Source organism: Echeneis naucrates, chromosome 21 (genome assembly GCF_900963305.1).
Source record: "Echeneis naucrates chromosome 21, fEcheNa1.1, whole genome shotgun sequence".
Taxonomy (NCBI): domain Eukaryota; kingdom Metazoa; phylum Chordata; class Actinopteri; order Carangiformes; family Echeneidae; genus Echeneis; species Echeneis naucrates.
Genome location: NC_042531.1, coordinates 17,268,009 through 17,291,283, shown reverse-complemented (window position 1 = coordinate 17,291,283; position 23,275 = coordinate 17,268,009). Strand labels below are relative to the sequence as shown.

General features: G+C 40.6%; 1 protein-coding gene across 6 annotated transcripts in view; it reads left to right on the top strand.

The window, feature by feature from the left end:
* Positions 1-23,275, top strand: part of hdac4 (histone deacetylase 4) — a 106,606-nt gene that overhangs the window by 72,412 nt on the left and 10,919 nt on the right. For all 6 annotated transcript variants that reach the window (XM_029530214.1, XM_029530212.1, XM_029530210.1 and 3 more), the window contains 14 exons: positions 195-402; positions 637-854; positions 3,711-3,983; positions 5,328-5,514; positions 5,874-6,007; positions 6,875-6,977; positions 8,476-8,522; positions 11,392-11,499; positions 13,326-13,381; positions 14,060-14,147; positions 15,299-15,418; positions 15,501-15,598; positions 22,245-22,363; positions 23,052-23,185. In XM_029530214.1, the coding sequence (XP_029386074.1) occupies positions 195-402; positions 637-854; positions 3,711-3,983; positions 5,328-5,514; positions 5,874-6,007; positions 6,875-6,977; positions 8,476-8,522; positions 11,392-11,499; positions 13,326-13,381; positions 14,060-14,147; positions 15,299-15,418; positions 15,501-15,598; positions 22,245-22,363; positions 23,052-23,185 (1,893 nt within the window). The remainder of the gene's footprint in view (positions 1-194; positions 403-636; positions 855-3,710; positions 3,984-5,327; positions 5,515-5,873; positions 6,008-6,874; positions 6,978-8,475; positions 8,523-11,391; positions 11,500-13,325; positions 13,382-14,059; positions 14,148-15,298; positions 15,419-15,500; positions 15,599-22,244; positions 22,364-23,051; positions 23,186-23,275) is intronic.

The window sequence follows — 23,275 nt, the reverse complement described above, 5'->3', positions numbered from 1 at the left end:
AACTGAAATTCCAAAACTGGATTTTGTCCTTGTAGATTTCTGGCATCCCTTTCAACACACTCACTCCCTCTGATTTTCTTTCTCCTCATCTTTCTCATTTGTCTAATTTGACCCTTCTGTCTCCATCCATCTGCCTACCTTTTCTGTCTTGTCTTTTTCCTTCTCTCACCCCTTTCAACCTTCTGTCTTTGTAGGTGGTATCAGGGCACCAAGATGGTGAGAGTCATTTGCCCACATTACAACAAGGCATTCCTCTGATCCCTCCTTTCCTGCGAACTGCCCACATGCCTTCCTACTTGGCATCTTCAACGCTGGACAGGGAGGGAACTGGAGGGGGCACAACTGGTCACAACCCTCTTCTCCAACACATGGTGCTGCTGGAGCAGAGCCATAATCCAATGGGTCAGTGTTCACTGCAACATGTATTTTTCATACTTCCTATTTATCGGCAACGAACAGCTGTTGTCTTAACTAATGCCTTTCCAGATCCAAAAGCAATTTTATGCCAAAATAATAATATAATACTATTACTACTATTGCTGCTACTACTAAAAATATTAACAATAACAACACAAACTGCAGGACTGTGACCACTTGACTGAAATAATAAACATTTGATCACTCTGTTTACTTCAGTTGGTCTAGGTGGCCTTCCACTACCTTCACCTACTGTCTCCAAACTTGCGCGGGGCCACCGTCCCCTGGGGAGAACCCAGTCCGCCCCTCTGCCCCAGCAGCAGTGTGGGCAGGCCCAGGCTCTGCAGCAGCTGGTGGTCCAGCAGCAGCACCAGCAGTTCCTGGAGAAACACAAACAGCTGTTCCAACAGCAGCAGCAACAGCACATCATCAACAAGGTAGCCCAGTGTGTGAGTGTGAGTCTGTTGCTGTACATGAATGTTGTGTATGTTTCAGGAAAGATATCAACCACACACATACACACTGCAGTGTGTAGCTGTATTTGTTCATTCTCATGATTTGGTTAATGTCTGTGAATCCTGTCTGTGGTCCAAAGCTCAGTGAATCAGCCTGTAATTGTCAAGTCCTCCAGCCAGTCTTTCTAGTCTGTGATCACGTTTCTCTACTTCTCACTGTCACCTTGGTAACTGTGTCTGAGGAAGCTACCTCCATTTATGGTGACACAGGAAATGACCAACTACATTATTGTAGGTGTGTGTTTGGGTGGGTGTTCCTCTAGGATTAAGCTCAATGTTTGTTTGTTGTTAGTCTGTTGACAAATCCGTCTGCTTCTGTATTCAAGGCTGTTGTGAGTCCAGCTAATGAAGTAAAGCCTAAGGTGTAAAACCAGGTTATTTCCATACGACAGTGCATTGTATTAATGCTTTTTTCTAGAAAATATAAGCATGTTACAAAACCGAGTGTATGTCTGGACAGTGTCCTTGGTGCTTTGCATCCTGTATAGGATAGGATATAGTTATACTACATATTTGCCTATACAGTATATTTGTCAGCCCGGCAATTGCAATTTTCACCTTGTTTTCACACAGTCACAAGCTTTACTCTCAATGCCTTCCATAAGTTGTAAGTATTCATTTAACTTCAGTAGCAATTTGAAACTTGTTGCTGTGGAAATGCATAAGGAGGATGGTGTCCATTTAGTCAGCTGCAGCCTGCCATTTTCTGTATTGCGTGAAAAATAAGCATAAATATTTTGCCGTGATCATAGCCTTCAACGTAAAACTTAATCATGCAGCCAGAAGAGCGTTGACTTTCTCAGTCATAAAGTGACTGAGAAAGTGTCATTTCTTCGAATGAATAGATTGTTATGGTTAATCTACACATGGATACATCAAGTTATCAAAGCAGATATACCTTAAGCAAGAAAAACCTGGAGTGAGTGAATGAAGTGTGCAATAGTGGTAGAAATGATGGTCACAGTGGCAGATTTTGTGGTTTAACATCTTTTTGGCACAAACAGTAAAACCACCAACAGCTGTGAAACTGGTTCTTTCTGTAATTATTTATTTTTTGCATTTTCAGGCACTCAAATGACCTTTGACTACTCTGCCTAAAAAATATAACCTTTTGAAGTGGATTAGTTACAGCTTCTATGCTCTATGTCTTAGTATTAATTTAAAATAGACTGTGTCTCACCACCTTGTCATTGCCTTTTCTCTGCCTCTTCTTGACTAAATTCGCACAATAGAAAATGTAGAAAGAAAGAAAGAAAGAAAAAAAAAACCCACAAGGAAATGATTACACCATAGTCAAAACAGGTTCTGTAAAACTGCAACACACTCTTTGTTTAACATGAGGAAGTACAAATTCTAGACAGCAACAGACTGATATTCATTATAGTGATAAGGACCATTATTTCCACCATAAGTACATTGTTACAAATGGTTCTTTCAAATACCGTTGTATATAGCAATTGCTTCCATTTATTTACCCTGTTCACCATGCAGGGACCTCCACTCTGCAAAACATGAGTCACCTGCGGTTTCCTTCCTCTCCTTGGTCCCACATTTTAGTCAAGTCAGCAAGGAAAGTGGGCTCTTCCTGCAAACTTTCAAATTTGTGTTTAATAGTTTGACATGTTGGCAGCAAAGGAAAGGAATATAAGCAGCTTGAACCCAGAATTAATTGCCTACCACAAATTACATCAGACAACACTGTGGTATACTCACTTTTGTAAAGTTGTTGTGAAAGCGTGTATGTGAGAGAGAGAGACATGCAAAGTCAACTAATGTAAGTTTGTATAGACAGGCACCTTCCCAGCTTCACCTCCTACTCTCTATCTTTCAACTGATTCAGCAGGCTTATTTAGTCTCTGTTCCCCTTAAGGTTCATATCCCGGCAACTATTTCCTCTGTTAAAACAGAGGGGCAGAGAGAGCAAAACAAGAGAGAAAGGAAGAGGGAGAATCACTGCAGCAGGAGTGAAAGAGTGTTTTGAGTTTGTTTGGAGAAGAGGGACTGGGATGAGGCAAGAGCCTGCTCTCTGACGTCAATGGACTGTTCCCTGGGCAATATGCCAGCCAAGTGTGTGCGTGTGTATGAGTGTTTGTGCCTTTTCTCTCTCTCTCTCTCTCTCTTCCCCTCCCTCCCTCCCTCCCTCTCTCTCTCCCCCCCCCCCCCTCTCTCTCCCCCTCTTCCTCTCTCTCTGTGCATGTGTGTGTGCGCGTGCATGTGTCCAGTGGTCCACTCCAATCATGACCTCCACATCAAGGTTGAGGTCTTTGACAACACGGACAGGGACAGCTGCCACAACAAGACCCTCGCATGTCCTTTCCTCAGTTTTTCTTCTCTGTTCCAGTGTTAGGCATCATAAATTCACCTCAGTGAGTTACACATAGTCACAGGGATTCTTTGAGGAGCTTTCAAACAAGTAAATAACCAGAGTTCAGAGTACAGATCTGGTTTATCTCGCTTTTGTACAAAAGTACAAGTGCCTGACAAATGTCAGCTATTGTTTGATTAAACCAAGGGTTATTTACATCATGTTTGTGCTGGAACTGATCAGATGACTATTTTTGGAAAAACATCATTGTATTAAAGTGGTACACTTCGTCTGGCTCCATGCATTATTTCTCCTAATGTTCTTTCAGATGAGAAGTCCAGTCTCCTCATGTTATTGAGTATATATTTTAGCAATTTCATTCATTATATTTATTTTAACAAAGAAACCAACCAGTGGATAGTAGTAATAGAAATGCTTTGTTAAATCTCTCAACTGAACTTCTCTTCCTCCAGATAATGTCTAAACCTGGAGATCAAGGCTCAGGCACCAGCACCTCAGGACCAGCCAGGCAGCACCAGATTCACCCCGAGGAGACAGAAGAGGAACTCAGGGAGCACCAGGGGCTGTCATCATCCTCGTCATCTTCGTCTTCCTCCTCTACCTCTGTGCAGGAGACAGGTCCTCTAAGAGGGCTGGTCATCAAGCAGGAGCCTCCAGACATCCAGGAACAAGAAGAGAGGGAGCAGAGGGAGAGACAGGCTGAGCAGGATTTCATGTTCAGACAGGTGAGGACAAAGGATGGGGAGGAAATGAAGGTGGTAGTCGGAGTAGAGGAAGAGAAGTTTAAAAGAAGGGAAAAGAGAGACATCAGAGAAAAGCAGGAAAATGATAAATAATATATAAATATATATCTATATATATTCTTTCACTTTACTGTATTTACTGTAAAGGTACTATGGAGGATTGTTTTTCCACTGGATACAAACATTTTCAATGCATTTTTTAGGCAATTGTATGAGGAGTAGTGACAGATGGCACTAGAAGTGGCTGAATGAAACATTACACTGTAAATTTGATCTGCCTCCTTTCCCGACTGGCTGTCCAGCCCACTTTCCAGCACCATTTAAGCTTCTGTCCATTTACATTTTACCCTCAAGTCATGCAAAACACATGTACACACACTAAACAGACACTTGTTCTAAAGTCTAGTTTTCAAGAATGGCTTAGGGCATGTACACCTCCCCCACACTATTCCCTAGCAAGACCCAATATGTACAGGCTTTTGTATACCTTCAAAATACATACTGTACACCCACCCACCCATAACCCACCATTGAAGGGTTTCCAACACTGCATTACTTGTGCACTGATGCACCATCATATGCTCTGTATCTTTGGATGGCCACACGCACACGCACTCATGCACAGTAAAGACACCATGTCATCATCTGTCTTGGCCGTCCCTACTGTCTGTTCAGCCAAATTCAATCAGGCACTCCTCTCACTGTCACCATGGCGCCCATACTGTAAGCAGACTGGCCCATTGGAACAGAGCAACACGACTGCATGGTTAACCTCCTTTGAGTGGAAAGAGTGCCAGAATATAAAAGCCAGGTACCGAAACATACTTTCCAAGTGTTAACATGAAACACAGTCGATGATAGGTACAATCTTAAAACACTGATTTCCCTCTTTGCTAAGTGTTATGCAAGAATTGTAATTATAATGGTTCATAACTGTCTCTTTTTTGAAATGGCACCCCTTAAAATCACATGGTGAGAATAATCATTATGTGACGTCAAGCTGAGAAAGAAATTGTTTCAGAAAAATTGTTGCTATTTTCCTTGTTGAATCACAGATCGAAGAACAATCCTTTCAGCTGAAGGCTGAAGTCTTGATGAATGAGGAAACATGTTGTTTTATCATGTGAACTGCATACAATTGGTATGCTGCCTCATAATCTAACAGAAAACTCCTGTTTCTTTCTGTTACACAATATCAACTTCTTTATACGACATATGTATTGAAAAACTTAAAATCTGTTTGTATTCAGTTCCACCTTCTGGCAAGAGGCAGTTATTGCAGTCCAACACTCACTCGGTACATGTTGTGTTTGTCTATGAGAGTAGCAGGCTCTGCTTTTAGAGCAGCAGCGCATTCACCAGTTGAGAAACTACCAAGCCTCCATGGAAGCTGCCGGGTTATCAGGCAGCTTTGCTGGACACCGTCCCCTCTCCAGGGCTCAGTCATCTCCAGCCTCTGCTTCCTTCCCCATGGTAGTACAGGAGCCGCCTGCCAAGCCTCGATTTACTACAGGTGTGTTGAAAATTATAATAATAAGGATCTCCGGTGCTGCAACTAAATATTAAGTGAATCTTTTCCTGGAAGCACAACGCATGATGAGCCAACAGTGGCTGTGTGTATACACAAAGCTGTTGCTAGGTATTCTGGCCCCTTGACAATATAAACATCTGTAAATGTAATTTAGTGTACAGAACTGCCTCATCTCCCTGGATCCTCTCGAGATGACCTTTTTTTTTTATGATGGAGCAGGTGCAACAAACAATCACACATATAGTCTAATTGTGTCGTTATAGAAATGTTGCTAGAGACGTGCAGCTTCATAGAGCCTCTCTCTGTGTGTGTTTGTGTGATGATGTCTGGGCCTTTTTCAGGTCTGGTGTATGACTCTCTGATGCAAAAACATCAGTGTATGTGTGGTAACACCACCAGTCACCCAGAACATGCAGGCCGCATCCAGAGTATCTGGTCCCGTCTCCAGGAAACAGGACTTAGAGTGCACTGTGAGGTAAGGCCACAGACAGACTCAAAGACATAAGTATTTTTTAAGGCTTCATGAATGCATCTATTGTTGATCATTCCAAAAGAAAGTGGTAGATAACACAATATTAACCCGCTGACTTGCCATGTATAAAGTCCGACAAACAGCTGTATGTACGGTGGTGTACAGATTTTTGTTCCATCTGAATGCACCTAACCAATTTCTGTGATAGCATCAAAAACTGTCTGTGCCTGCAAACCCAATAGTTTTTTTGTTTTCTTGTAAAAATATAGTATTTTAATGTGGAGAGAATCCATCAAACGGATTAGTACCCTGCATTCAAAGGTAAATTATCCCTTGCAGTCTTTGAATGCATGGAAGTATGTAGTGGTACGAAAAAACAAATCCAGCATGCCTCTTGAGGAATGACCCAATAAAACCTTTAAGAATATAACTGCAACAAGAATTTGCTACTATGTTATAAATAATTCTGTGTTTTTATTATTATTGCTATTATTTTATCTTAACTTGAAGTTTCAAGTGCAGGTTGATATTATGACCACAAGGGGGAAGTGTTCAGTCATAGTCTGTTGACTCAAAGAAAACAGAAAAGAAAGAAAAACCACACACTTTGAGTTTATGGTTTGAAACTGAGCCAGAGTCAGTTTTCCCTTCATAATTCTGGCTTGCAGACACGTTTGGATTCTCTCTATATGTATTTCTTTCTTCTGACCCTCGCACATAGTGATGGATTCCATGCAACACTTTACTACATCTTGCCTCACTCAGTGACAAAATTAACTATGTGTGTGGAAACTCAGTTAAATCCCCTTTCTTCTTCTTCTTCTTCTTCTTCTTTTTCTTTTTTTTTGTCCTCATTTACTCTGTGTGCAGTGTATCCGTGGGAGGAAGGCCTTACTGGAGGAGTTACAGACAGTCCACTCTGAAGCTCACGTCATGCTGTATGGAACTAATCCATTGCGTCAGAAACTTGACTGTAAGACATACATTGACACACATACAATGCGCCTCACCCAGATCCACAGCACTCTGCCATCTGCAGATCTCCCACAAGATTACGCTCAACCAAACTGTAGAAGAAATTAATACTTGTTTAGTGTAGTAGTGTTTGACTGTACTTAACATAGCTGGTAAAATCTCAGTTTGGCAAGAAATACAGGCAGTAATATATACACATATATACATATATTTTGCATGTAAACATGCATCTTAAGGTTTCAGTGGCTTTGTCCTTTTGAGCAGAATGAATCATGTAAATGCCTTAAATTTGCAGGGTCTGTTCAAGGAATCAGCTTTAAAGCTTAAACCGTGGCATAGCAAAAGGTCCAATCTAATAAAGTCTTAGAGGTGTTACGATAAGGTGAGGAACCGCTGAAGCTGTTAAACTAAAACCTCTGCAGGCTGTTTAGTCATTTAGGTCCAGTCTTTGTGACTTTAAGACCAAGTGTAGCCAAAGCAGTTTCTGTGTATGTGTGTGACAGGGAGGAAAGGAGAGAGAGGACGAGGGAGAGAGAGAGTGAGAGAGAGCAAGCATTAAAACTGAAGGGACAAACTGCAATGGCCATTTTAGCTTTCATTCCAGAGGACATAAATTCTCTTTATTATTAGCGTTTACAAAGGAGTATTACCAGATACCCCTGTGCAAGGTTTAGCACACAGGTGGGTTTGTGTACACAATGGAAATGGAAAAGAAAGTGAAAATGTAAACTGTAATAAACCTACAAAGGTGGCAACTAGGAGGGACTGTTTTTTCAGACACATGTATGTTAGTAGGTCTGCAAGTAGCTCAATGACACTCCCGACCTTGGTAATGGAGTGCCAGGCTTTGCCCATTGAGCTCCCAATGTCTGTTCATACACTCATGAAACTTTACACTAGTCCAGTTGTCAACACTGGATTGAGAATAGATAAATGTTTAAACAGTTAAACACATAAATATATTTAAAAGGACATTTCTGAGTTTGGAGAGCAGCTTCATCACAAGTAAAGCACGCCATCTGTTTGACATAATGAAAAGCTCTTTATTCATTTTTCAACAGACAGAAAATAAATTAAACTGAGATTCTAAATTAAAGTAAAAACTTTTACAAGGAGTCAAATCAAAAAGTCAGCATTTTTTTAAATTATTATTTTATTTTTATTTTTTTAATATATTTTTTATCCGATTTCCAAACACTGAAGTTTATTTAGCTATCGATGACACATCACTTTTGTTTTCGTCTAAGATCATGATTTTCACCCCTTGGAGTAGCACATGGGGTTTTGATTGTGAAGGTAAAAACATCATTACTCTTTCCCTAGCCTTACCTGGTTAAAACATCCTCCTTTGTACTCACTAGTCCATGAGGTCACAAAGTCAAATGTTCAGTTTTAGGGGTTGTGCACTGATTCACATTATTACCCCCTCATCTTCTCATCTTTTACCTTTTATTTATCAGTTATCCTTTTGCTCTTTTCTGGTTCTTGTGTCTCAGGCTCAGTGAGTCCCATGTTTGTGAGGTTACCATGCGGAGGCATAGGGGTAAGTCATTGGTCTGTATGTCCATAAAGTCATGCTTTCGTCATTTTACAAATAGTCATATTTTTGTTCGTATGTGTAATCATTGTGGCTGATATACAGGGGAATTAACGGTATTAGTCTTGCTGGTATATTCAGAGGAAAAAATATTTTAATTGAATTGTGTTAATCTAATCAATACCCAAATGGTGCAGCTTCATCTGACACGGTCATGAAACAAACTAAGTTTCAGCATTATCAAATAGTGTTCTAATAACTCTGTTTCCTTCACCCACTCTCTCTCTGCCCCCCTGCGTAAATAATAGGCCCATTTGTTCCTGTTCCACCAAACAAACACTCAAACACACAATCTTAACACATAATCTTAACACACTTGCACGCACACACAAACACTGCCCCTCAAGAACCAGAGGCAACAAAAGCTGCCATGTATGTAATTATAACCAGATGTTTTCAGCAAAGAGTGTGTGTGTGTGTGTGTATGTGTGTGTGTTCGTTGGGGGGTGGGGATTATGTTTTTGTTTGTGCACATACCAGTGTGTTTTGGAATCTTTGTGCGCTGAAGCAATGATTTAGATGCTTGCTCAGACTGCAAAGTATTGTCCATTGAAAACAATGTTAGAGAAGTACACCTGTATGTGTGCATATGTGTCTGTCACTATGTGTGTATGTGTGTCTGTCACAGTTGTGAGAATTTCCAAAAGCCAGTCCAGTACAGATTCACTTAGACACATATACCTACATTGCCCTTTAGTTGCTCTCTCTGCAGTTTTTTTTTTTTTTTTTTAACGTACTTCAAGACTGTATCACTTATTCGCTCTCCCTCCCTCCCTTTTGTCATATAGTACCTCTCTCTGCTTCTCTGTTTTCTCTCCAACTCCCTCTCTCTCCCCTTCTCCCCTTCTCCCCTTCCTTGGGGGTTTACTGTTGCTGCTGTGGTGGGAACAAGAAGAGCCAGAGCCCTGTGCTGCTCTGTTCTGCTCTTTATAATCGCAAATGGGACAAAATTGTTGTCTTCCTGTCACACACACACACACACACACACACACACACACACACAAACGCATGCACACAGACGTATATACAAATTACACACACATATACAGAGGAAGGGGGCTGAAATTAGCCTGTCAGTCTGCAGAGAACCATCATTCCGTCATACCAGCACGTTCCCGCTCTTTTCTACCTCTGGAATACAAACACACGCACACACACAGCTTCCCCTTTCACTTTTTCCTGACTAACTTGTGTCCCCCTCCTGGCTTGAGGCAAAATGAACATCAACATGGCAAATAATAAACCGCTCAATCTCAGCATGCAACATCAGAGCAGCATCTGTTTGTGCTCATTAACCTGACTTGTATGTATGATTCAGTTTTGCATTCACTTAGTCACTTGGCTCTTCATTTGTGCTCTTGCTCAATCAGCAATGTAGCTACTAGATGCTGTCTCCCACTTACTCCCAATGTCTCTCTTCACATTTTGGCAACAGCAGTCAGTCATCAACAATGCTCTATACTTCCTTACTTGCTCTCGCTTCAGTTTATATCTATGATAAATGCACTACATTTTTATTTCATGAGTAAGTCTTTCTTGGCAGAAGTTAAAAAGAGCCTTTTCTCTTCCCTGTGAATGTTATTATATAGCCCTTCTCCAGGCTTGATCACTCCTGCCACTGGAGACAACAGGAAAGGGGGCTGGCTGGATAAAAATCTTAGTGTTAAGGGGGTTAATACTCCTCTGGGACAGTTGACTGACTGAAAGGCAACAAACATGGATGAAAACACGGGTTGTCTGACACACTGGATGTCTGGCAGGTTAAAGTTAGCATATTCAAAGTAGAAGAGCCTTGGGTTTACATCATAAAGCCGTTGCCTGAGCTCTGGCACCAGCCCCTCTGCACATGTGTGGACAGTTCAAACACATTGACACACAGAGCTTCCTTTTCCTCTTTTCCTCTGCCAGATTCTTTTCTCTGTGTTTATCATGCGCTCCATCTGCCTGCAGTATCTGCTATGGCTGATGGATGCTGTGTATAGTATCCTGTGCATGGTCCTGCGTACAATCAGTCATACAATATTGTGGTCCATTTAGCTTGTATACTCGTGTGTGTGGAGATGTACTGTTGTGTTTGGGGCTGAGGGCCGTTCGTGCCTTAGCATTAATCAGGCTTGACCACTGAATGGTTGCCCTGTGAATGAACACACACGCAAACCCATGCACACACACACATACATACAATCAGTCTGATCTAACAGCTCTAAATCTCAACTTTTCTTAAACTTTGCTGCTCTTCAGTTCATTGTAATCTCATTTTACCTTACTTTTGTTTTCCATGTTTCCGCACTTTTGTGTAGTACGACATCTGTACCTCAATTAGAAAGTCTGCTATAACTCAAGACTGAATATTTTGCCTAAATTGGATTTACATATATATATATATATATATATAGATACATCTTTTTTTTTTACTATTATTTATTTTATTTTTTTTTTATTTTTTTTTTTTTTGAGAGAGAGAGTGTAATATGCCAAATTTGCGGAAAACTATAAAATTTGACTTTGCATTTACAGTATATTACAGTATTTAGCCCATTGTGAAAGTGAAAAATATTGCATGTATTCATCAGTTCATATGCAAACTTCAGCTTCAAATATGGACTTATCCAGCTCCTGCTTCAACTTTGCTGAAAGAATTTTAAGGAAATCTGGAGCATATGCAGATCTGACCTCTTGCCTGCAATATTACACCTCTGATCATGTCTGTTGTAAACTGCTCTATCACAGCCCAAAGTTGCATATTTTTTGCTCCCTATAAACCTGATATAAAACCCATATTAATGCATATGTATTTCTGTGTTTGTGTTGGCAGGTGGACAGCGACACCATTTGGAATGAGATCCATTCATCCAGTGCAGCTCGTCTGGCTGTTGGCTCAGTGGTAGAGCTGGTCTTCAAAGTGGCATCAGGGGAACTGAAGGTTAGCTTGGATCCTCAGTTTCTTTTTGTAGGGGGTTAGGAAGGGATGTTTGTCGTAACCTTTAAAGACGGAGCCAGCCTGACATTGCGATTAAATGGACATCATCAAAACAAGTTAAGGATGAGGACGTTTGTGGGTTTGAGTTTAGCTGCCTGTCAGGTTTAACTGACTTGGTCCAGTTTTTGGCATGATTCATATTAGCCAGCCACATACATGCATACATACATGCATCACTATGAGTGAAAATTTTCAATCCAAAAAGTATGAGTATGACTCAGACATTATTACACGAAACACATAATATTGTTCCTCCAAATACCTAAAGAAAAGAAAAGAAAAAAAAAAACTCCTTGCATAACTATTCATCCCACAGTCACGTTAGCACCTCCCAGACAGACTTCCCCACCCCCGTCATGCTTTGCCCACCAGCCAGCCTTCCTGTGTCTGTGGCAATGGCTGCATACTGTTTGAACCCAGCAGGGAAGCCCAGCGCACGGGCCTTGCAAATGCCAACAGTCCCCACTAACAGGCCTGCTTTATTAGCATTACACCACAGCCACCTGCAGAGCAGACATCACACTTAGCATTAGTGCTAGCACCAACATACCGCAGACTAATGACGTTCTTTGGAGAGACAGTAGCATGCCATACCATTACCACACAGTTTTGGCGAGCACTCAGGAACTCTGCAACATGTGGGCATAGTTACTATGAAGAAATAGTGGTCTGGTCTTTCTATATAGCACATGGTCTGATTAGTTATATCACTGGTTGAGATCTATTGTGTACCCGGGAGAAAGGACTGAGCCCTAACATGAATGATATGGACTTGTTCCAACTAGGGTTAAAGGTCACCAATATTGACTTGCCCTCAACTTAACCTTGCCTTAACTCATACAGTATGTGCTCATGTTTATATATGACCATACTCATACACGTTCACTGACTCATGTGCTTGCAGTGACAGAGATGGTCTTCTGAAGCTTCTCTGATGCCAAATTACCAAATTCCACCTTTCTGAACTCCACTATCTGCTCACAGCACACACACAAACACACAACGCTTTCCTTTCTGTGTTGCTACTTCTCTCTCTGAATCCATTTTAATCTGTTGATGTGTCTCCTCCCCCCACACAAACAATATACCTACCCCGGTTTCTCATTGACCTACGTACATGCTGCATTATGCAACCTGCTGTGTCAGGGCGTCCTCAAACAAGCAAAGGCAGTTGTCTTTGCAATAATCTCCCAGCTGGCTGTTAATCCACACCAGCTGACTCAACATCATTAGTTGAACTTGCCTCACTCTACATCAACCCAAACATCTATCTAATGTCCCCATATAGCAGTGGGAGCCCCCAAATCACTTGCTGGGAGTCCCTCTGGTCGCTGCTTTAACAAAGTTCCCCTTAGCTGACCCGATGTCAGCATCTGTTCTCTCATTCATGTGTGTATGTGTCTGCACACACACATGAATGCCTGTGTTTTACTTTCACCGTGGAAATAAAAGCAACCAACAAACTATTGAGAAGGAATGTGAAAATATTAGGTAGAAGGTGTCACAAGATGGAATACATTCTGTTTGTAGTTTTTAATCTTTATCACAATTTTGTTGTGCAAACCAATTTTGATATGACATTTTCTTTACAGGGTAAATAAGGGTCTCTTTTCATGTGTGTATATCTGTGCATGAGGAGTGAATATATGAGATTTCTTTGATATGAGCTGACTCTCTAAAGAGAAATAAAATGAGACTGATAGCATCTCCTTTAACTTCATCGGACCAAAATGGTTTATGCAAGTGTATGTGGTGATTCTGTTTTCCAGAATGGTTTTGCTGTAGTTCGACCACCTGGACACCATGCTGAGGAGAGCACACCTATGTAAGTAAAGAAGAAATCTTACCAAGGAAAAGGTTTACATTTGCACTACATCTGTAAGCATAAATATCCATTTTTCCACTTGCCTTCAGTTCCCCTCAGTAAGCCAACATAAATGTGTTGTTCTTGATTTGAGCTACACTTTAGTAAAACTAGTAATGAAATAAATATACAAACCCTTCACCACACTGTGAAAATATCCCATAACAATACAAAGTTACTCATCAGTAATAAATATTACTGCCACTTTAATGATTACGTTGCATTTTACTGATAAAGACGTTCACGGTTGTGTTAATTGGATGTGTTTTGTTTACATATGGATAATTTATTCTGAATAAATGCCATATTTATCTCCCCTGAGAACCACCACCATCTTTTCCTTAGGTTACAATACATGTATGAGATAATCTAAGGTCTTTTTTTTTTTTATACTAAGAAGGTCAATGTCAATACATAAATGAAAACAATGGAAAACTCTCCTGTGAATAGAAACTAGTAACTAAAGTATTGTGAATAAAAATTTAAGTTGTAGAACAGACACGTCAATTTTTTTTCTCAAGTAAAGGTGCATATTAGCAGTCCGTAACTTGTTTAGTGACCATCAAATTTCTAAATAAAATGTCATTCGTGAAGCTAAATAGCACACATTATTGATGTCTTCTCTGTGTTTTTTCTCAGGGGATTCTGTTATTTCAACTCTGTTGCCATTGCAGCCAAGCTCCTTCAGCAGAGGCTCAATGTCAGTAAAATCCTCATTGTGGACTGGGTGAGTGCACTATTTGGAGAATGCACACCAATGTGTGAATGTTTCCAGTGGCTGTTTTCCCTACCAGCAAATCAGGATAGTTTCCAGGGAAAGATACATATATATGTGTGGTCTAAAGGTATATGTGCGTAATCAAGGAGGAATAATTTCTGCCTTGTCCCATTGCGTTTTCAACTACTTCTCACTGTCTAACTGGAAGTGACAAAGAGCTTTCTTCGCCCGTCAGAAATAAAGCACAAAGACTATCAATCATTCCTTCCGTACCTGTCAGACTATTATGAGCTACCATGTTTTCTAAGCTAATGAAAGCTCCTCGACTGATAACGCTTTGTCAGTAAGTTAAAGGACCGTTTGGCATGGCCCTGTTATTTCTTGACCTGTGGGGTTTGTTGTTAGGGCGGCAAATGAACATTCTTTCTGCATTTTTTAGAGAGCATCCTGCAGGATATCTTCATGTATGAGCCATAGTCCTACTAACAAGATCTCATGTCATCTATAGCTCCATATGCTGAAATTGAATGAGGAAAAAGGGAGATCTAATATTTAGGTCAGACACTGACAAATTTGTTAATAAGAGGGTATGACGGAGCCACGGTCATGTCCGTGTACTGCTCCTCAGTGGCGTCGTTGGCTGGACATGGCCATCCCCAAAATCCTTTGAAGGGCTTTTTCATTTCCTGTCTTGTCTGTCACGGGGAGACTTTATATGCAGCTAGCAAATTCACTGTCATGCCACTCTGCCTCCAGCCAGCGGGGACATTTTCAAGTTGAGTGTATTAAAGCATTCTTGGGATGTAGAAAATGAGGTCATTTAATTGATGTCATGTTGTTGGCAGAGGTGAATAACTATTGAAGTTTAGTGTTTTATTGAATCCTGCTGACCATCCGTTTTTGACATAACAACAGGCTGCAGCTGATATACAGACTTGAATGTCTTGTGTAATTACAGTCTCAGAGTGATTTCCTTGTTTTAGTGCAGGTGCACGGCATGATGGTCCTGTGTCTCTGAAACTCATTCATTTTCCAAGTCATTTCACCTTCTTTGTTCTTAGGCAGTTTCTTCAATACACACAGTTTGCTGAGTGTCTCAGCAAAACAGTGAAGGTCTAGGCTAACCAGTCTTTTTTTTTTTTTTTTTTTAATGTTTCCAGGATGTTCATCATGGGAATGGCACCCAGCAGGCCTTCTACACTGACCCCAGTGTTCTTTACCTGTCACTGCATCGCTATGATGACGGAAACTTCTTCCCAGGCAGCGGAGCTCCTGACGAGGTTAGAAAGATCGCTGGTCTTTAGTTGGTCTTGCATACGTTACTCCGACTTGCAAACCCAGATATGTGTGTGTGCCTTGTAGGTGGGCAGTGGGGCAGGTGTTGGCTTCAATGTGAACATGGCCTTTACTGGAGGACTGGAACCTCCCATGGGTGATGCAGAGTACCTAGCTGCATTCAGGTAAGAATAATACCACCTACTGCTTTATAGAGAGTGTGACACTGGATGGTCAGAAAATAGATGTTTATGATAGATTTTGAATACTCTAAGTGTCCTGGGGAAAAAAAATAGCAACACTTTAATTTCTTCTTGTGACACTAAAACCTTTGATCCTACAGTACATGGTTAGTCAAACAGTCTATCAGGAGCTGTTGAGTACACAGGGAGATCCTCCTCATGCTACACCTGATTTCTATTAGGTCCACTGTCTGGGGATATTTATAACTTCCCACACACACACACACCCTCATACATGCACAAAAAAGCTTGAGAGGCTGACAAGTGTACAGGCATGCACTCACCACAGACATGTACACATCTCTTACACATTACTGGTTCATACATCTGGCAAGGAGCAGGTCTGGATTTGTTCCAGCACTCTTTGAAGATTAACTCATTTTTGTGATTGTGTGTCCATCTGGCCTGAGCTGAAGAACTGGCCGATGGGCCACTGTCTTCAGCTTTTGGCACGCAATCCCCCCGGAAGTACACCATAGCGCGTTAATGCATCCCAGACCTGTTCTCACTCTTCCTCTCTCCACTTCATATTCTTAACCTCCTCTTCCTCCTCTTCATTCTATAGACATCATTTATGAAATAAATGTTGTTTGTTACCTTCCAGACATAGATGTACTTTATCCAACTGATTTAAATGACCAGTAGGACATATCTATCTAAATGATAATAGCTTGGTACAATATGGAAAAACCACTTAAACGAATGTATGAAGCTGATGGAGGACTCACTGAACTCTTGATAAGACAATTATCATGGAGGTTACTTCTGCATTTGAGTACATCAGTACGTATTTACCTTCATTAGTGAGCCTAATAGCTTTGTGATTTGGGTTTGATTCCTGTCCGGCGGGATGCTTTCCTGTATGTATTCTTCTCTCTGTCTCATTTCCTGTCACACAACGCTGTCTTATCAGATATTAAAGATATAAAATGGCAACAAAATGTTTTTAAAATATTTAACCTCTTACGCAAACAACTAACTCTGTTAAGTGAGATGAGAGGCATGTGAAAATGCTTATACTGTGTGCCTATGCTTTTGTAGCTTAATGAAAAGGTGTTTATTTTTTTATCTATTTTCCAAACCGCTCCAAAGATCGATTAAATTGGAGAAGATGAGATGAGAAAGAGATTTTGGATGTATATCATCTCATACTATGCTGCCATTAACTCCCAGAGGTTGTTGCAGTAGTGGAGAATTTATAGGCCCCACAGCAGAGTAAGTAACCTGTCCAAAAGCTCCCAGCTCTGCTGTATGCATACATATGTGCTATGCTTGTTCACACGTACACACAATTAACATCAGCTGCAGAAAATGGAATGCTGTGTATACCTTTGAATGCACACACAGACGTTTGCAGAAATGCAGTATAGACTCAGAAACATATGAGTCCATGATCCTGTGCAGAGCTAAACAACTGCAGAGCTCACAGAGGAGCTTTTACACCAGAAACGTGCAGATAGACACATGTGGATGGACACCTGATAAACACAGACCCCCCTCACCCACCACCCCACACACACACACACACACACACACACACACACACACACACACACACACACTCTCTTCGTCTCACTGTTTATCTGTATGTTGTGGTCCAGTTTTTCTTCCCTCTCTGTCCCTGGGAGAGGATGCGTGCCTTGTAGTTGGCACCTTACCATTCTTCTCTTGGCCTGTGCCACGTTGCATTTGCAGGGGATCAAGTTTGAGCCTCCAGAAAGCACAGAGAAAAAAGATAAGAAAATTGGTCCTAATGAAAACCAGAAGCACTGTCTCCCCCCTTCTCTCTTTCTCTCTCTCGCGCTCTCTCTCTCCCTCGCTCTCACCTCCTCCTTTCACTCGATCTTTTGCCATGAACTTGGAAAGAGGAGAGTGGAGGAGAATTAAACTTAATTCAAACCAGCTCTCTGCAGCACCAGATGACAGGGCTTTGAAGTGTAAGTGTGCGTGTGTGAGTTTTTCGCTCTCTTATTCTCTCCCTCTTCTCCCACTCTCCACTACTTTTTTATGAACGGAGAAAGCCTTGAAGCTTTGCAGTTTAACCATTTGTTGACCAGTTTGATGGGCACTGCTCCCTCTAAAGGATAGCAACTGCATTTTCTGAATGGGTGAGGCTGAGTCTCCCCAGTGGTTAATACCTTCGGTAATGTTGGAATAAGAGCTTCTTGGTAATTAGACAGTTACAGATTATATCTAGTCACAAAAGAATTGTCTTTTTTTCTGATTCACAGCCGGTGGTTCACCACCAGCCCCATGTACACTAGGTCAGAATGCATAATCAGGATGTGGAAATAAAAAAATTAGGACTGCAGTAATTACACAAAGATGAGTTGTACATAGAGAAGTGTTCCTTGGCCCCAAAAATCACCAATATGCCAAAACATACAGCTGTATTAACCTGTGTGAGTGCATTTCTAATGCACTTGACAGTTGGCAAAAGGTTGAACGCAGTCCTGAGGATCAGAAGAGAAATAATCAGAGCAGACCAAAGGAAGAAAGAGCGCAGTAGACATTGAGTCTCATGAAGTTAGTAGTCATCACCAAAGAGTAGACAAAAGAGGGTTTGATGGGGAAAGGCAGATGTATTTTGTGTCTGTGTTGGTATTATATGCTGGGTAATGGAAGCATTTTTACTTTATTTTAGGCACTTAACAATATCTCATCCAAATAAGATCTCTTATTAAAACAAACAAACAAAAAAAAAAAAAAAATCTCACACACACAAATTACTTTATTTGACCACTCATCAACATTCACTCCAGTCTTTTTGGAATTATCGCCTGCTGTCACGCTCAAAACCACACATTCAGTTTAAAATGCAGCCACTGACGATCCTTGATGTGAACATCAATACTGCACATCAAAATAAGTTCACGTCATTGAAAATGATACTTGATTCATGAAAAGAGTTAAATTGAGTACCTTGGAAGAGCTTTTACAAATCTGAAAACATAAGCTCCAAGATGATATCTGGGCTATGTTGACTAACATTTTTGAAATACAGACCCCAGCTACATTGCATTTGGCCATGCCTCTTTTTCAAAAGTCCCACACTGTTGTTTAATGAACAGCAAGACCAAGGTGCTTAATAAGCACGCAGCATTCCAACATGTTCCACCATACACATAAACATAGACACTCCATTACTTCATCTGACATATGTACACCTGTTGCTATGTGAACGGAATATAAATAAACAATAGGTTTTGCTGTCTGCTTATCCAATTAATTTCTCTCACAGTGAGATGTACCCATGAGAGAACCAGCGGTGGTTTAGATCACAACTTCTTCACTCAGGACGTTCCATAGCTCAGGGCTTAGTCGTAAAGTCTCCCCTCCCTTAATTAACAAAAAGGCCTTTTCATCTCCACATATGTAGCCTCTGATTCACACACAATTAGTCTTCCACAAAACCACTAGCTTCCTTTTATACCAGTTCAGTAATTGATTTCTGTGGCTTTCTTTTTTTTATTCCCTTAAATGTACAGATATTATTCCGGAGGTGAGGGTTGAAACTGATGACACAGACAGTTTTCATCATCGTTCATCATAACATTTCTGTTTCTATTGAAGGTTGGAGGAGGACTAAGGGGAGCCTTCAGTGGGTACAATACCCTTGCTTTACCTCTCGCATTTGTGTCAACCCACATAAGTCCCTGTGGCTAATTCTCTTTAGTGTGGGGTTTTCTACGGTCCAAATGTTAATGAGCCAAGGCTGTGTACATGTAAGTTTGTGAGTAGGTGGGAAGATGCAGAATGCAATAAAACAAACAAATGCATAAATAACTTCAACTTAGAGTGGATATTAGTTTAGTCTAATAGTTATGTTTTCCATGACATTTTCAATGAATGCATTATTGTTGTTCACTGTAATTTGCCTTAAAGCCCCTAAAATGTTCCCACACTGCCATATTTGCACCATATTTTTATTCATAACTACACTCAGTTCTAGTTCTAGTATCTTTATCATTCTGACTCAGCCTCCTTCATCTTCTTTTCATGACGTTGTCGTCTGAAATGTTGCTGGATGCACACTAATACACAGTGACGCACAAACTCTACGTATCCTTGCTGTCTGGGAATACCAGAAAGCTCCTAATACTACCTCCCGCCTCTGCCTCAGACAGCTGTGTGTACGTATGAGTGTTGTGTTGTGGGGGGTGTGGTGTGCACATTTGAGGGTTATAATTTGGTGGTGAGCAAGAGATGAAAAAACCATTGGCTTCAGAGTTCAGGGCACACTGCTTACCCACAGCCGGCAAACCAACAACGTGTTCCTGAGGTCAGCAAAGTAGAGGGGACCTGTGACGGAACCCTGTGGTACTCTGCCACTCACAGACCTCACCAAAACACAGCTTGCCTAAATATCCTAGACCCCCCAAAAAAAGTCCTGTGTCAAACCTGAGATCCCACAGGGAAATCAGAGAGAGCCGCTTGTTTTTCCATCTGGGAAGTCTGAATATTTATCAACTAAACATCCTAAATCATGCTCAATAAAGTCCTGTAGGTTCATACAAAGTCACAGACTAATTTATTGCTCTTACTAGATATTGCTAATTAATTAGATAACCTTAAATCAAGTGAAATGTAGAGTTGTATAATAGTATTACTTTTAAGTAGTGCATAAGCTGATTTCATGGATTCATTTCTCAGGGTTGACTTCTTAAAAGATAACTCGCCATTAAAAATAAATCTCCTAAATTCAAGCATCAGATTTATGAGTCCTAATCTAATCTTTGTGTGGAAACGGTATCAGTATTAAATATGTATGCAATAAACAATTGTCATTTTGTTGTTTTGTTATTTTAACAGGGTCAACATAAAACCAAGCAGGATTTTTCAGCCACAACAGCGAATCATTACAGAGTATCCCACTATTTTATTCCTGTGTATGACACATTGCATACAGGCACTCCCTCCCTACCAGCTGTGTGTTAGATGAAGGTTGTGCACAAACATCCTTCATTCACCACACCCATCATCCAGTGTTAGAATTATCCTGCATACACATGCAATTTCATTTGCCCTTCCGTTTCTCCTTTCTTTCTAAGGATCTTTTAGCTGATTATTGCCTCTATATTTCCAAACATTCCATTTCGAAAAACATACATGGTAGTTTTCTCTAACACAAATATAATGCAGATACAAACTTATTAGGTGGAAGTTTGATCAGAAAAACATGAGAGAGAATAACAGTAAAATGAGACGTAGCATTTCTTGTCAGGTCATGGTGTAAAACTGTTTATAAGAGCAGCTTAGCTTCATCAGAAGCAAGTCATTGGCAGTTTTATATCAGCACATAGCTGCCCTTAATCAAGTGGTTCAGTTTTGCTACCTCTTTATCGCCCCAGATTTCCAGCTGTGAATTCCACCAGCTTTGATATAACTGCACATATTGGAAAATGTAGTAAAAAAAAAAAACGGTTTATATCTTCCAAAATTGGTATCATGAATCTTGAAAACTTGGCTCATCTATCATGGTGATTTACTGTAGATTGTGTTTTGTGTGTCGACTGAGCAGCTTATCCCGGAATATGTATTTAATGAATATTTTGAGGAATTCGTGTCTCATTGTAGCTTAGTTTCGTTATTCAGCCTGAAGTTTAAAGCGACAATCATTAACGCCAGAACGTCTGACGATGATATGTGGTTTGACAGTTTGATAGGCTGACCCAAGAACAGGGAAGGAAAGTTAGAAGTGGGACTGCCCCCCAGGCCGTGGGATAAAATAAACCTCACTTTTCAGCAAGGGTGGCGTGGACGCTGATCAAGTGTGTCTGTTTAAGTGCATCATTCACTGTATACCATGTATCCATCAGGGTTTCCAGGATTACTTGGGCCAATTCCTTTTGTACTTGATTAAATTTTGAATTTGTAATTTGTTTGCATATTATTCTCTTTGGAAACTTTTGATTTTAACTCCACTACACTTAAATGAGAACTATCATACTTTTGACTCTACTGCAGCCCTATGAAATACTCAGCACTTTGAAGCAGCAATTAGGCAGAAGAATTATTTTTGAAAATGCAATAGATGACTACACTGTGTTCGTCACCGGAGAAAATAAACCGTGACTGCCAACTCTTAGTATGTCATAATGTGCTTGCAGCTTTTTGAACCAGATTTAACCTGACAACAGCCTCATAATGGCTTTTATGACTGAAATATCGGAAGTAAGATACATTTTAAATATTATTATTAAATATTCACTGTATTTACTACACTGCAAAAATATCCACCCAATAACAACTAAGAAAACGACATACAGATTCAGTTGTATTTTCTAACAATGTCTGCATCGTCATATCATATCCTGCATATTTTCTTCTTAAGGTTCCGCAGTCAGTCAGTTCATTGACTAACTTGTTTCAAGGTTCACTAGGCACTGTAAATGTGGATCAATACTTCAATATGATAACCTATGTAGAATTAACTATGACTATACTTTGAATGATAGAAATGTATACTTTGTTCATCCCTGCTTTGAGTTCAAGGCAAAAAGCCAAAAACCAAATCCATCAACTTAAGTGATGCCACCATAAATACACTATTTTGTTGTCATTGTCCTTTTCATGTTGGTTATTTTAGGACCGTGGTTATGCCTATTGCAAATGAGTTTGCCCCAGACGTGGTTCTGGTATCTTCAGGCTTTGATGCAGTAGACGGACATGCTCCACCCCTGGGAGGATACAAACTGACGGCTAAATGTAAGTGCTGACCACAGCTATGCTGTTGTTCTACACGTTTAATGTCATGTAGTTAGAAATGGTGTATCATGCCTAACCATGCGTGTGCATTTTAATGTTTAGAATTTGCACATGCTTTTCCATTCACCCGGTGTAGCTTAACACCTATTTCTGACTATGTGAGGAGGAAGCACTCACATTTATTTTGTGCAACTGATTTATGTATTCAGATTGAGACCTTGGCGTGCCAGCAAAGAGCTTTTCTAAAACCATCCTGCTGATCTCATATAAGAGCTGCAATCTGGGTTGTGACAGGGGTGATATGGGTGGTTTACAGAGGATTTCTGGAACAGGGGATATGGGTAGAATTCAGAATGGCTGAATGCATATATTCAAACTTCCCCCTCATCCTGGAAAACAAAGATCAAAGGATGCAACCAAACCCAAACTCAAAGCTGCATTTATTAAAATTAAACCTGGCTCATATTATAGCTTGTTTTCTGGCCCCCAGTAAATCCACAGTGCACTCTCTGGTGCAGTCACCCCTTCTTTCATTCATGCTCAAACTCTTTTTTCTTTGATCAATATCCAAAAAGGAAGTCAGAGCTTGAAAAGCAGTGCTTCTAATTCTTTTTCTGTTCCCCTGTCTCCCTCTCTCCTTCCCTCGCTCTCTCTTCCTTTTCTTTTCTGCCATTTCCTGTGCGCACAGGCTTCGGCTACCTGACCAGGCAGCTGATGGGTCTGGCAGGCGGACGGTTGGTGCTTGCCCTGGAGGGGGGTCATGACCTCACAGCCATATGTGATGCCTCTGAAGCCTGCGTCTCTGCTCTGCTTGGCAATGAGGTAAGAGAGCCAAGAGGAGAAAATATATTATTATCTATATTATTATTATTAATCTATTGCTGTTAAAAGTAAATAGGGGATGGAAGTTCC